This window comes from Cnephaeus nilssonii (assembly GCF_951640355.1).
Source record: "Cnephaeus nilssonii genome assembly, chromosome: 2".
NCBI lineage: Eukaryota > Metazoa > Chordata > Mammalia > Chiroptera > Vespertilionidae > Cnephaeus > Cnephaeus nilssonii.
Genome location: NC_137073.1, coordinates 38,384,773 through 38,398,479, shown reverse-complemented (window position 1 = coordinate 38,398,479; position 13,707 = coordinate 38,384,773). Strand labels below are relative to the sequence as shown.

At 38.2% G+C, this 13,707-nt stretch overlaps 1 protein-coding gene across 1 annotated transcript in view; it reads left to right on the top strand.

The window, feature by feature from the left end:
- Window positions 1-242: 242 nt before the first annotated feature.
- Window positions 243-13,707, top strand: part of CCDC192 (coiled-coil domain containing 192) — a gene marked incomplete at both ends in the record, with an annotated part of 205,978 nt that continues 192,513 nt past the window's right edge. Inside the window, 2 exons of the mRNA XM_079795696.1 lie at window positions 243-304; window positions 5,195-5,246. Coding sequence (XP_079651822.1) covers window positions 243-304; window positions 5,195-5,246 — 114 coding nt within the window. The remainder of the gene's footprint in view (window positions 305-5,194; window positions 5,247-13,707) is intronic.

The window sequence follows — 13,707 nt, the reverse complement described above, 5'->3', positions numbered from 1 at the left end:
TAATGAATACGCAGTGATGCCTCATCTATAGTCATATCTGTGTCTGATTGGTGAGGGGTTTCTGAGGCTTTGTAATTGGGATTTTTTTTTTTCTTTGAGAAGTTAACTGTCTTTTCCACAGCCATTCTGGTCGCCTAGCAACAGGGGACAGCAGAGCAGTAACAGGGATTCTAAAACTCTAAGGAATGGGGATAGTTGATGTCTGTCCGATGGACAGGTAACCCCAGTGGGCCTGACTTGAGATGGGACAATGTTATAGTAGGAAATCTGTGGCCCCGGAGTCTGAAATCCCAGAGAGAATCAGGTGAGTCCACAGCTCTTCCTTTCCCAAAATAATTCATAGGATGTTGAGATAAAGTAGCCTTTGCTCAGTGCTTCCAGGAAAACCTCTCTGTAAAATCTGGGGGAAAACATTAGACAGACTTTTCGTCCTTTCTTGGGGAATGACCCCATTATGTGAACCAGGCTGTCTTCCCAGATCATAGGGCAGGACCTGAACACACAGTAGGTGTTCAACAAATATTTGTCAAATAAATAAGCTGTCTCTCACTTGCTCTTCTCAAAACCACATCCTCACCCCAACCATTTTACTGATGTAGGAAGGGGTATGTGTGTGTGGCGGGGCAGGGGGCGGGGGGAAGGGGGGTGCGCGGGCAGCCGACCTATGCCTTTTTTAGAGCCACAGCAATAAAATGTCACCTTCGCTGCTCTGTTGACAGGAGATATACACAAAAGAAGACAGGTCATTTCAACACTCCCCAAGTAAAAGCCCAAACCAAATCTAGCTACAAATATGGAAGCATAGTTCACCTCTATAATTGGTCTATGGTTAATCACTGGAAAACTTGCATGTTGGCACAATACTCATTTCCCCTTCAAACGTGGAAATACCTTCCATTTTGAATTTTCTTACACACCTTGGATGAGAGCTGGACCCAGGAGGGTGGTATCCTGTGTGTTATGGTCACATTAACCAAATCTGCTTTGTAAAGCTTTAAAATGTATTTTTTATGACATGAAATGTGTGGGTCTTGTTTTGTATTTTTACCCTTGAGTCTGCGGTCTGTGGGTGATGTGGGAAATTCACAAAGCCCCCCAAATTTTATGTGAAAAGTTTCCATGTGCAAAAGAGTGCATGAACCTCAAAAAATTAACAATCTTTGAGAGGGAGGAAATTTTGTCTGTTAAAGAAAATGAATTTAGCAAACACTCATTTTCTTTAAATTTCCCTGGACATTGCACCTAAAGAGATAATATGTCAATGTGCTGACAGTTGGAGAGGTGAGCATGTTACCAAATGGAAGAAAAATGCCCTGTGATTAACAAGTTTGAAATGAATAGCCCAGTGTACAGCCAGCAGGGCAGCCAGGTGGAGAGTCCGACTTTGCTCTCACTGCAGACGATCAGTGGTGTTTTTGTTTATTGGTATACGAAGTTCAGTGTTCTGCGCAAGGAGAGAGCAGGGCTTTGAGGCAGGAGACCGTGGATCACGCTACCTTGGTTAACCTTTACGTAGGTTCAGTTCAGCTCCTTCACTTCTAAGGAGGAATAAACTGGTCCCATTATCTACTTGCCTGCCCCACTTTCTTTCCCCTCTTCCTTTCTTCTCATGCCCTTGAGACAAACCTTCTCCAGAATTTATACAAACCAAATGGGAACTTGCTTCTAAGTTGTCAACATAAGGGAAGGGAAGGTCTGGGATGCAATTAACCTAGGGAATAAAAAAAAAAAGCATCTTCCCAGGAAACTCTTTCCTATAAAAATTGGGTACTCAATAGTTATATTTTAAAATTTTATTAAAATCATTTATTCAGAGGGACTAATTGGTGACTGATTACCAACTTCAACTCAGCACTAAAAACATAAGGTAAAAGGTTTGGAAAACAAAGATTTCACTTAAAGGAAGGAATAATGTTTATGTTCTTGTCAAGCACTGAGAAAAAATAACTGTAAGGCTTGCTTACAAGTCATATTATTATTCCCTGCCAGTAGAAATTTAAATAAGTTTTTTCAGTTTTCCCTTGAACAGTGAAGAAAACACTGCAATAAAAACAAGCTTTGTAATATATTTGTTAGTTTTAATTTGTTTTCTCTCAGGCTAATAGGCTTTACAAAGCTTTCCCCCCCTTAATTATGGTACAACATGACTTGTACTGTGTATGCTATGCTGCTATGGATACTCTGAGGCCATGACTCATGACCTTTAAATATTATTGTCAGGCAGCCAAAGGTCTCGGTCTCTCTCTCTCTCTCTCTCTCTCTCTCTCTCTCTCTCTCTCTCTCTCTCTCTTTTTAGCTCTCTCACTTTTAAACCAGTAGTTTTATTTCAGGCCCTATTAAGAGAAGGCGGTATCAAATAGTTTTTTCTTGTATATTTGTAGCACATCTGAATATAAATATGCACATAAGGGTTTTGTACTCAAATGTTTTGTTTTGTTTGGCTTCATTTAGTGACATAATATGAATTTCTTGTTCGGAATGTCATTGGGTGGCAAAAAATATAAATAAGGTATAGTCCTCATATTCCTATGAAGATGTCACTGAGAAATGCAAAGACATAAGCAAATAATTATATATATCGTGAAATGTAATAAGGGATATAAAACACAAACATCCAGAAACTACAGAGACAAGAAATACTTCTGATTGGTAGGGTCAAAGAGGCAGCTTTTGAATTATGGTGTGAGGAATGGATAAGGTTTTGACAAGCAGAGAAGAGAGCTTGAGCATTCTAGTTGGAAAAAACAACCCGAGAAAAGGATAAATACATACTCTGGAACTACTGGGTAGAGTTTGGTGGAAATATCAGTTTTGTGAGATTCACTCACTGATAGAAGATAAAATTAGTCAGAAGATAAGAGGGGCCAGCCTAGTAAGGTCTTTCCATTTGTTGTGTTGTCCAGCAACTGTGATAACTCTTTATCCATTTCATGATAAAGAGTTACTGTCAAGTAGAAAGCACCAAAATACTGGGGGGTTTTATTTAGGTATAGTGCAAGAAAAGTAATTACATCTATCAGAACCCCAGTGTGTCCTTTCACTAAGTGGGGATTTCATTAATTTTGTTCAGTAGTCACTGATTACTTTGTGACCATTTTTAAATGAATTTAAAACTTTTTATGAAGAGTGAGAGGCACGCACAGAAATATGGAAATAAAATAATACATTTGTTAGGGAGATAGTAGGATAGAAAATAATAAAAGTACCTCTGGTCTTTAAAGTAAGGTTTATTGGTTGGCTAAAGTAGAATGAGATTTATTAAGATTTAAGATTTATTAAATCATCTATTCATTCATTCATTGAAAAATATTTATAGACCTTCCAAGCTCTCTTCAGGATGCTAAGGAAAAAAAAAATTCTATTTTCAAGGAGTTTACATTTTCAGTAGGGAGGAGACACAATAAATTTAATAAATAAACAAATGATATAGCATGTTAGAAGGTTTTAAGTACTTCAGAAAAAAATAAGCAAAATCATGAGGATGGATATTTCAATTTTCAATGAGGTGCATATGGCAGGCCTCACTGAGAAAGTGATATTTGAGCAAAGAGACGAAGGAAGTGGGAAAGAACCAAGTAGACAGGTGTGGAGAAAGTATTCCTGGCAAAGGAACTTGAGATGGGAGTCTATATGGGTGGCTGAGGAAGAGTGAGGAGGCCAGTGTAACTTGCAGGGGAGGGGTGAGAAGAGAATATTACATAGGGTCAGGAGGGATTGGGATGGAACCCTATGGTGGATGGGAAGGGTGAATGGCAGAGACATCTGTAGGACCTTGTAGGCCATTATATGGACTTTTGATTTTATTCTGAGTGACATGAGATCTCTCGTTTGAGGGAAATGATTTTCCTTATGGTTGATGTATGGAAAACAGAATGTAGGGGGCAAAGGTGGAAGCAGAGAGAGCCATTTAGGAGGTTAATTCAATAGCCCAGGTAAGAACTAATGGCAGCTTGAACCAGGGTGTTAACAGTGCCAGTGGTGAGAATGGTCGGATATTGAACATATTTTGATGGTAGAACCAAGAATTTCCTGATGGATTGGATATGGGTTCTGAGACAAAAACAGGAGTCGATATTTTAGCCTGAGCAATGATGTCATCAGCTGAAATGGGGAAGACTGCAAGTAGAGAAGATTTGGGAGTAGGGATTAGGAATTAGGTTTTAGAAATGCTAAAATTAAGATATCTGTTCTTATCTCAAAAATAAGATATGAGATGTCAAGAAGGCAACTGAATGAGTGAATCTGGACTAGAGATATATATTTGGGAGTGATCAGCAATATTGATGATATTTAAAGCCAAGAGGTTGAATGAGATCACCAAGGGAGTGAATGTAACTAGAGAACAGAAGAAGTTCTAGAACCCACCAAAGTTGAGTGCTCAGGGAGATGGGAAAGGACCATCAAAGGAGACTGAAGAGCACAGGAAAGAAACCTAGGACTTTAGGGTGTCCTGGAGCCAAGTGAAGAAAGTATTTCCAGGAGGGAGTGATGAATCATGTCAAAACTCTGAAGTAAGGTGAGTTGTGACAAATGACCCTTGAATGTAGTAATGTGGAGATCACTGGTGAATTCAGTAAGTGCCGTTTCTGTGGATTATTTTAACAAACTGAATGGATTGGCTTTAACAAAAATTAGAAGGAAAGGAATTGGAGACTGTGAGCATATAGTTTTGCTATAAAGGCAGGGGGGATATTCAAGCAGAAACTAAAAGGTTAAGAGGGTTTGAGATGCAAGGAATAATAGTATGTTTGGGAACTATTACAAATGATGAGAGAGAGAGAGAGAGAGAGAGAGAGAGAGAGAGAGAGAGAGAGAGAGAGAAATTCCCCAAGCGTGCTATTTCATAGGATAATATGCTTCTCTCCCTCTACTTCTTTTTTTAGTGGAAAGACAAGATTTCGCAGGTTTACAGAACAGATTGTACTGTTTGGACTGCTTATTCTCAAGAGAACTTTTAAAGACTATTTATCTTCTCTGAGTAAAGTTTACATTCCATAGTTTTGACTTCCTTTGGAAATGTTCAGAAATTGACATTTGGAGGAAATACTTTAGGAAATTTATCTTCAATATTACAGTATAAAAACCTATTTGATGTGGTGTGTGTGTGTGTGTGTGTGTGTGTGTGTGTGTGTGTGTGTGTACAAGTGCATGAGCTCCTGAAATAAAATGTTGAAATTAAAACTCTTTATTTCAGCACCACATTTGGAAGTTCCGAGTCAGAGAAACAACAAAGAAACAAACTATCGGTAAGAAATAAAGTTTGCATAAACTATTTTAAAAAACATTAAAGTTAATAAAACTGTAACTTCCTTAATTAATGTTGAGATTTTCCTATGTTTCATTTTCATATTTTACTAAGTAAAGATTTTAAAAATAAAACATGGAATTTTCTTTCTCAAGAAAAACGAGGTAAAGTGGGCAGGTGCCAACTAAGGGATGTTGTTGGGCAGCAGGGAAGCTAGGGATGGTGTGGTGTGGCCTTTCCCATTTTCACTTGCTCTTGGTGGCCCTATGATATCATAGACATCCTGGGTTACTTCAAAACATTTACTTGTATATGAGGTAATCCTAGAATTCAGACATGATACAGATAGGGTAAATTACATTATTTGAGTTTAAATCACAGTCTACTCCAGAGCGTTCCAGTTCATGCTTTTTCAACTCAGCTGATGGCATGCCTAGTTCTGACCTCTGAGGTCTTCTCTCTTCCTGAGACAGCTGGGTCCTTTCTACCTGAGCCTCATCTAGACCCTCCTTAGGCCTCAGGTAACAACTGTGTAGGTTGCTGATAAATATTAAAACCGAGTGATTGCTACACGGGGGCTCATTATACTAGTTCTCTACTTTTAAGTTTGAGAGTTTCCCTTACAAAAAAAAAAAAAAAAGCTATCTGTTCACTGTGGATTCAGCTTTGGTAAGGATCCCCTAGACTCCAACCATAGACAATTCTGAAACAACCCTTTCAGCTCTAATGTAGAGGCAGTGTGATATAGAAGAATGACTGTAGGACTAGGAATTAGGCCCAAATCAGCCACCTCCAAGCTGTGTCATGATAGCCAAGCTAGTTAAGCTCTCTGAGCCTATTTTTCATCCATAGAATGAGGATGATGAGACTTTAACAGTCTCCAGGGATACCTTGGAGATACTGCAGTTTTGGTTCCAGACCACCACAATAGTAAAGTGAGTCACATGAATTTTTTGGTTTCCCAGTGCATATAAAATTATGTTCACACTCTACTGTAATCCAGTAAGTGTGCAATAGCAGTATGTCTAAAAAAATGTACATACCCTAATTTAAAACTACATTATCGCTAAATGCTAAACATTATGTGAGTTTTTGGTGAGTTTAATCTTTTCGCTGGTGGTGGGTCTTGCCTTGATGTTGATGGCTCCTGACTGATTAGGTGGTGGTTGCTGAAAGTTGGGGAGGTGCAGCAGTTTCTTAAAATAAAACAACAATCAAGCTTGCCACATCAATCGATTCTTTTTTCATGAAGGATTTCGCTGTAGCGTGGGATGCTGTTTGATAACATTTGGCCCACAGTAGAATTTTTTTTTTCAAAATTGGAGTCACTCCTTTCAAACCCTGCCGCTGCTTTGTCAACTAAGTTTATGTAATTTTCTAAATCCTTTGCCATTTCAACAATCTTCACAGCATCTTCACTAGAAATAGATTCCATGTTAAGAAAGCACTTTCTTTGCTCAGCCATAAGAAGTTTAAGTTTCTTACACTTCATTGGTTAAGGCTTTATCATGAGATTGCAGCAGTTCAGTCACAGCTTCAGGCTCCACCTCTAATCCCGGTTCACCACATCTGCAGTTACTCCTCCACCGAAGTCTTTAATCCTCAAAGTCACTCTTGAGGGTTGGAATCAACTTCTTCCAAACTCCTGTTAATGCTCATATTTTGACCTCTTCCCATGAGTCACGAATGTTCTTAATGGCATCTAGAATGGTGACTCCTTTCCAGGTTTTCAATTTGCTTTGCTCAGATCTATCAGAGGAATCACTATCTATAGCCTTACAAAATGAATTTCTTAAATAATAAGACGAAAGTCAAAACTGCTCCTGATCCAGGGGCTGCAGAATGGATGCTGTGTTAGCAGCATGAAAACAACAATAATCTTATTGTGCATCTCCCTCAGAGCTCTTGGGTGACCAGGTGCATTGTCAGTGAGCAGTAATATTCCATTTACAGAGCACAGGCAGATCAGATTTAATATAACTCTTCAAAGCCCTAGAAGTTTTGCAATGGTACATGAGCATTGGCTTCAACTTAAAGTCCCCAGCTGCATTACTCCTTAACAAGAGAGTCAGGCTGTCCTTTGAAGCTTTGAAGCCAGGCATTGACTTCTCTCTAGCTATGAAAGTCCTAGATAGCATCTTCTTCCAATATAAGGCTGTTTGTCAACATTGAAAAATCTGTGTTGATCTTGGCTAAATCATCTGGATAACTTGCTGCAGCTTCTACATTAGTACTTGCTGCTTCACTTTCTACTTTTATGTTACGGAGACACTTCTTTCCTTAAACTTTCAAACTTGTCTTCAGCAGCTTCTTGGCTTCTCTCAGCCTTCACAGAACTGAAGAAGTTAAGGTCTTGCTCTGGATTAGGTGTTGGCTTAAGGGAATGTTGTGGCTGGTTTGATCTTCTATCCAGACCACTAAAACTCTATCAGCAAGAAGGCTGTTTCACTGTCTTATGATTCATGTGCTCACTGGAGTAGCACTTTTAATTTCCTTCAGGAACTTTTCCTTTGTACGCACAAGTTGTTTGTACAAGAGGCCTAGCTTTTGGCCTACCTCAGCTTTTGACATGCCTTCCTCAGTGAATTAATCATTTCCAGCTTTTGATTTAAAGTGAGAGCATGTGACTCTTCCTTTCTCTTGAACATTTAACCATTGCAGAGTTACTAATTGGCCTAATTTTAGTACTGTTGTGTCTCAGGGAATAGGGAGACTAGAGGAGATGGAAAGAGATGGGAATGGTGGGTTAATGGAGCAGTCAGAACACACATTTATTATTTAAGTTCGCCATCTTATACGGGTGCTGTTTGGGGAGACTCAAAACAATTACAATAGGAACATCAGAGATCACTGGTCACAGATCACCATAAAAATATAATAATTATGGAAAAGTGAAATATTGTGAGAATTATCAAAATGTGACACAGAGACAGAGAGTGAGCAATGCTGTTGAAAGAATGACACTGATAGATTTGCTTGATGCAAGGTTGCCACAGACATTCAATTTGTAAAAAGTGCAGTATCTCCAAAGCTCAATAAAGCAATGTGCAATAAGATGAGGTATGCCTGTACCGCAAATGAGGTATTTGGAATGTGAAAGTTATTGGTTAAGGACCGACAAGTGTAAAGGAGTACAGGAGCATATTTATTGGAAATCTATAGCATTCAAATGGGCTCTCCTGTGGGCCAAGGCACCTTGCTCTTTGAATACTCTTGCTTCTTTCTGGATTCAGCAGTTCTGCTCGCCCAGCATCACCAGCTAAGAACAACTGATCTAGTGAGGTGCATATCCAGAACCTCACTTCTGAGCAATTATTTTGTTCATAAAATGTTAACAACTCTTTTCTAGGTATAATTTATTTAATCTGGCCCCAGAGAGAATGGATATACCTTTCAAATCCACCGTCATTTTCAGAAGGAGGGCTTTTGGAGAATAAATAAAAGTCAATTAGATTAGTAAAATATGACTTTAATTAAAAATGTATTTTCTAACTTGGAGGGATAGTTTAATCTTAGATTGCTTTTATTTTTCAGTTAGCAAAAGAAAACCTAATAATGAGTTTTTACTTTATGTAGTGGACCTACTTATGATCCCATTGCTCAAAGAAGGAATATCCCTCACTGGTGCTACATGAAACATTGATCTCTGGTTAGAACCCTTGGCTTAGCAATTGAATTGGGGTTTTGGAAATGGGAGACTTTAGCTCTCCCATCTGGTACTGCCTTTTCCTCTAACAATGCTAATCAATTAGCACTCTAGAGGTAACCCTGTCACTGAAAAGGACCAGGTGCCAATCACCACACTTAGGATTTTTGCCTAAGGCTCCCAATTAGCTTCCAGAGTTCAGAATCTATTTCCTTTCAATTTACATTTGACATAGTTGGGAGCCCTGGGGCTTGAAGTTGCTGGTTCTGCTTTAGTTACTGTATTTTTATATTTCTAAAAGAATACATTTAGCTAAAGGAGGCTAGGATTAGAGACCTCAAGACCATAGGATGTCCACAATTAGTGCTGCTCCCTCATTGCACAATCCTCTTTAAATTTTGGGACTCATAGAAGGATCACTCAGCAGAACCTATTATGGTCTGTACCATGAAGAACCAAATTGCAGGTGGACCTCAGATGCCTCTTTTAAATAGTTCTAGTTAGCTTTGGTAGGGAGGATTGAGATGAAGGGTGAAGTTTGTTCAATGCTGTAAAGAAGTCTTGAAAACTCACGCACAATGAATCACACTCTACCTTGTGGCACCACTGTCTGGAGACCTTGGTTCCTCATTTTCCTTTTCAGCACTGGTCTCAGAACACTCTTTTAACTTTTGGACTCCCCTGGTAACCTGTACATTCTTAGAATGAGGACTAGCCTTCACTCATCTCTGTGTTCCTGGGACAAAGTTTCTGGTACTAACAGCACTTAGTGAGTATGGTTTGAAATAGAACAAATGCATTGCAGTAGGTGATTGACAGATACCATCCCTCTGAATCCTTATAGCAACAGACAGGGGTGATGTTCAGAATCATCAGCTATTATATTGATACATTTCTTCTAATTATTATTAACATGTGAGAAATTAAGTAATTGAGATACAGAGAAGTTGAGGGAGATTTCAGCTGTTGAATGATCAATGAATATGTGTTCACTATACAGTATAGTAGGAATAATATGGGACAATCCAGTGAGAGTTAGTTTATTTATATCCACTTCTTGGGTTCCAGGTTGTCTCTGTTTATCTGGACCTTATTCCTTTGGGCCTGTTGAAGGATTAGAATGTTATTTGAACTGTTGCCTTTGCCCAATTTTAACATCCTCTGACAGAAAACAGCCAGTGCATGTAGATCAAGCATGTCAAACTCGTGGCCCGCGGACCGCATACCTCATTTATTTGACCCGAGTTAGCCTTTGAGTTTGACATGCTTGACATAGATCATCTCATTTGAAACTGTTTAGGAAATAAAAATTCTATTGCAAGGAGGCTTGGCCTCAACAGGATAGCTGGTCAGGATTTCTCCCCCTGAACTATTCCTGAGAACTGTGATGCATAGAAGTGAACAATGTAAAATATATGATGTCACTGGCCCTGTGGACTGGCACACAGTGAGAATGTGGGTATGAGTTCATTAATGCTAGAGCAGTGGTCAGCAAACTGTGGCTCGCGAGCCACATGCGGCTCTTTGGCCCCTTGAGTGTGGCTATACCACAGCCTGGGCGAGTCTATTTTGAAGAAGTGGCGTTAGAAGAAGTTTAAGTTTAAAAAATTTGGCTCTCAAAAGAAATTTCAATCATTGTACTGTTGATATTTGGTTCTGATGACTAATGAGTTTGCCGACCACTGTAGAGTATGTATAGAGTACTTCACTCACTGTGCAAAACTAAGCTTATAAAACCTCATTATGCCATTTAGCTTTCAAGTTATAATTTAGTGATGATTTCATTTAAAAAATCATTGTTAAGTGACAAATATATGAAAGCACTTTTAAAATTTTTAATTTGTAAGTCAAATTCATAACACATCATATAGGGAGTCAGCTTTACAAAATGACCTTAAAGTAGCTAAAACATTTTACATTTGATAAACTGGGGAAGTCAAGCAATGCCTTAAATTGTGTCAATTTTTATAAATTCTGTTCTTCTTTTAGTACTTGGTATAATACAGCATTATTTTTTAGGAAGCATATATTTGATAATATTTCTCACATTTCTAAAATTTAGCATTCTAAAGTGGCTTTTAGAAGATTTCTCCTTTTGATGAGCAAACTCTCAAATCATTAATGAATCACAGTTAGTGTATCACTTGTGCTTTCAATTGAACATTTCAAGTGGTTTAAGAAGACATTCCTATTTATACATAACATGAGGTCAATATAGAACTGTATTTCTGTATATATTCAAATACAAAGATTTGCTGCTGTTCTAGGAAATCGGTTATTTATTTATTTATTTTGCCATTCTATTAGGTGAGAAGTATCTCAAAACTTTTTGTTTTGGATCTTTTTTCCTACCTTTTTTCTCCCCTCCCCTCCCCCCTCTCCTGAAGCCTACTTGGCAAATTTAAAGTGTACAAGTTGATGAGCTTTGACATATGTTTACACACATGAAACAACAACCCCAGTCAATCAAGATAACGAAACTATCCATCGCCCCCAGAAGTTTCTCATTTTAATAACATTAGCTCTAGAATTTCTCATTTTAATAATAAGGTCTATTTAATTTGTGAGCAGAGACCATAAAAAAGACCTTAGCAGTTTAAAATGAGGCTGGCCAAAAACTAGAAAGTGTCCTTTAGAAAATGATCCTTTGCAAGCAACCAGCAAGACGACTTATTTTGTTTTTAACTTCTATGATAAGGTAAATGAATAAGTAACAAAAGGTCCTGTTTTCACATGCAGATGTGTTTCTTTATATTTTTTAAATGTCAACAGACAAATAAATTGAGAAAACATGGGCACTGAAGCAGATTGTTTACAGATAGGATGTTTTGCAGAATTTCCCCAACTGGCATGGGTGGCACAAAGGGCCTCCATAAACTGAAGCATTTGAGTGTCTGCAAATTTGTTTAATCAAATGCCCATGACATTTTCTCTCCATTTGGCTCCTTCAAATGGTAAAAACTTCCAGACAACAGGCATTATTTGGGAAAAGCGTGCTAATTTGTGCTGTGTAGTGCTGACATGTTTCATTTTCTGTGCTGGTGAAAATGTTGGTTGAGAAGTTAGTGTGTAGACGAGGAAGGAAGTAGTGAGATGTAAAAAGCCTACAGACGTCAAATGTGCCGTATACGTTTTGATACATAAAAGTTAAATATATATAGTTAGTTGAATTTAAGGATTACTCTGAACTAATATTCTGGATAAATTCAAGTTTCCCATACAATTTTCTCATCCTCTGAAACCTGAGTGTTTAGATCAGAGCAAGGGGGAAGTATGCTTTGGGGACTATCTGATCGATCAGTCTTTTAAAGAGCACATCAATTGCTGTCGTCTGAAGAAAAATACTTTCCCACACTTCCAAGTGTCCTTGAGAGAGAATATCCTCCAAAGGGCCTAGAAAATTATTCAATCTAGTCTTTCCCCAGGGAGTAAATCTCCCCTGGGGAGGTGCTCTTTGGATGCTTGGAGAAAAGGGAGAGCCTGGGGTGACCTTGGCGTGAGGAGCTCACGGATGCAGGCTCTGAGGCTAGAGCCGGGCCTCTGGCTGCCTTAGTCTCATCAGGCAGATTGGATAACACAGACTTCATTTGTTTTGATAGTTTTGTTAAACTGAAATTTGCTGCTGGAATAATAACCCCAAGTCATCATGTCAGTAGCTGAGCTGTTTGTATTAGATCAGGTATCAGAGTCAGTCGGTTATTTAAAAATATTTCTAATAATTTGAATCATTGTGGTGTGTTATCTGTACTTAAGGAGGTCCTGAGAAATGGAGCATTTCTCCAAGTTTTGGCTAGAGTTTGCTTCTTGCAAAAGTTGACTTTCTCCTCAAACAAAATTGTGCACTAATGCACAGAGATGAAAATATAATTTAGTCCTGAAAATTCTATACTTCATAAGAAAATTTACACTCACCACTATTTCAACCTACTTAAGAAGTATTTGTTAATATTTAAAATAAGTAATAGAAAATATTTGTAACATTTATTACAATATAATATTTTTAATATACTAAGTTCTCATAAAAATCAATGAGGAAAAGATTTACCCTTAAATAATAATAATAATAAAAAGGAATGGTTGAGCAGTGACCTATGAACCAGGAGGTCATTGTTCAATTCCTGGTCAGGGCACATGCCAGGGTTGTGGGCTCGATCCCCAGTGGGGGGGCGTGTAGGAGGCAGCCAATCAATGATTCTCTCTCATCATTGATGTTTTTATCTCTCTCTCCCTCTCCCTTCCTCTCTGAAATCAATAAAAAATATATTTTTTTAAATGGACTAAGGACACAAATCATAATTTACAAAAGAAGATATCCAATAAGATGTCCAAACTTGGTTTACCAAATAAAATGTCCAAACTTAATAGAAAACAGAGATTTTAAAAATTTTAAACTTAGATGTCATATTTAACTGTAACTTTGACAGCTATACGAACAGCCAATAGATATATGGAAAGATGTTCAACCTCACTGGCAATTACAGAAACGCAAATAAAAACTACAATGAGATACCACCTCACACCTGTTAGAGTGGCCATTATCAATAAGACAAGCATTGGAGAGGTTGTGAAAAAAAAGGGAACCCTCCTTCCCTGCTCGTGGGAATATAGACTGGTACAACCACTATGGAAAGCAGTCTGGCAACTTATCAAAAAATTGAGAATAGAACTACCATATGACCCAGCAATCCTCCTGGGTATATACTGGAAAACTTTGAATGTATTTGCAAAGATATATGCACCTCTATGTTCATTGCAGCATTATTCATGGTGGCCAAGACATGGAAACAGCCAAAGTACCCGGTGATAGAGGACTGGA